Here is a 1,279-nt window from a genome sequence, read left to right as displayed (position 1 = left end):
GCATGCAAACGTATGTACCATTTTTTTAATGTATAGGTAAGAATGAATGCCTTTTAATATGCTAGAATGAAGTGAATATAGGAACAAGAGGTATGGCATTGGTAATCTGATGTTTTTATCAAATCTAAATATGGCATCAAATTTTTTCCAGTTGCTTCTTAAGTCTGGTGCCTCTGTAACAGCCAAGACCGTAGATGGTTGGACGGCACTGCACTCAGCTTGCCGATGGAATCACTACAGATGTGCTGTTGTTCTGATTGAGGGTGGAAGTGATGTCAATGCAGTGTCCAACAGTGGTCAGACGCCTCTCCATATCGCAGCAACCAACCCAAAGGCCCATGAGACTTTGCAGCTCTTGCTCATGAACAAGCTCATGAAACCGCACATAAAAAATAGTGTTGGGGAAACGGCCGAGGATCTGGCCATCAGGAATGGACCCGTATGGCTATCTGTTTGAAGTTATCAATCCAGTGTTAAATGAGTACGAGCAACAGGAGTAGAAATAGAGAATTGGATATCAGAGGCTTTGGTCACATTTCATTAATTGCGTGACTGCTGTTAACTGAGTTTGTTACGAATTTAGCACTTGTTTATAATTTTAGGGTGATTGATATCTTTTGAAGGCCCCCAGAGAAAAAGTTTGACTGGGGACAGACTTGATACTGACAGGTTAGTGTACCTAATTAAGGACTGTGAATCAAAAATGGCTGGCAGTGTAGTGAGACATGGCTTACGAATGCGAGAGACTTTCAGCATAGTCAACCACAGTGTGGCACAATGGTTCCCTGGACACATGGCCAAAGGGCTCACCCAGATGCAGAGGAAACTGAAGAGCGTCGACTGCATTGTGGAAGTTCACGACGCGCGGATTCCCATCTCGGGGAGAAACCCTCTGTTTGAGCACACCCTCTCGGCCATAAAACCCCACATGTTAGTCCTCAACAAAATGGATCTGGCTGACTTGAGGCACAGGAACAGCATAATCAGACATCATGCCAAGGAGGGCATCAAACACGTTATTTTCACCAACTGCAAGCGGCCTGAGAGTCGTGGGATCAAAAGCATTATCCCAACTGTTGCAGAGATGATCAAGAACTCGGAGCGTTTACGTCAGAGACAGTGTATCACATGTCATTGGGGCCCGTTTGGCAGTCCTCCTCATCAACGCTCTGACTAGCTCTGCGGAAAATGCAGCACCAATTGAGGGCTTCCAGGCATCACACCAGAGTGTGCTTAGTAAATCTTGTATTTGTGTCCTTGAATATTGATGATACATTGA

At 45.0% G+C, this 1,279-nt stretch overlaps 2 protein-coding genes across 2 annotated transcripts in view; both read left to right on the top strand.

The window, feature by feature from the left end:
- Positions 1–494, top strand: part of LOC119594434 (ankyrin repeat domain-containing protein 49-like) — a 4,414-nt gene extending 3,920 nt beyond the window's left edge. Inside the window, exon 3 of the mRNA XM_037943493.1 lies at positions 152–494. Within this exon, the coding sequence (XP_037799421.1) occupies positions 152–457 (306 nt within the window). The 3' untranslated portion in view covers positions 458–494. The remainder of the gene's footprint in view (positions 1–151) is intronic.
- A 131-nt stretch (positions 495–625) lies between these two features.
- The window catches only part of LOC119594349 (mitochondrial ribosome-associated GTPase 1-like), a 3,087-nt gene continuing 2,433 nt past the window's right edge, over positions 626–1,279 (top strand). Inside the window, exons 1-2 of the mRNA XM_037943409.1 lie at positions 626–1,109; positions 1,153–1,229. Coding sequence (XP_037799337.1) covers positions 704–1,109; positions 1,153–1,229 — 483 coding nt within the window. The 5' untranslated portion in view covers positions 626–703. The remainder of the gene's footprint in view (positions 1,110–1,152; positions 1,230–1,279) is intronic.

The sequence above is a fragment of the Penaeus monodon genome, chromosome 33 (genome assembly GCF_015228065.2).
Source record: "Penaeus monodon isolate SGIC_2016 chromosome 33, NSTDA_Pmon_1, whole genome shotgun sequence".
Lineage (NCBI taxonomy): Eukaryota > Metazoa > Arthropoda > Malacostraca > Decapoda > Penaeidae > Penaeus > Penaeus monodon.
Note: the sequence above shows the minus strand (reverse complement) of the source record. Positions and strands in the feature narration are given on the sequence as shown.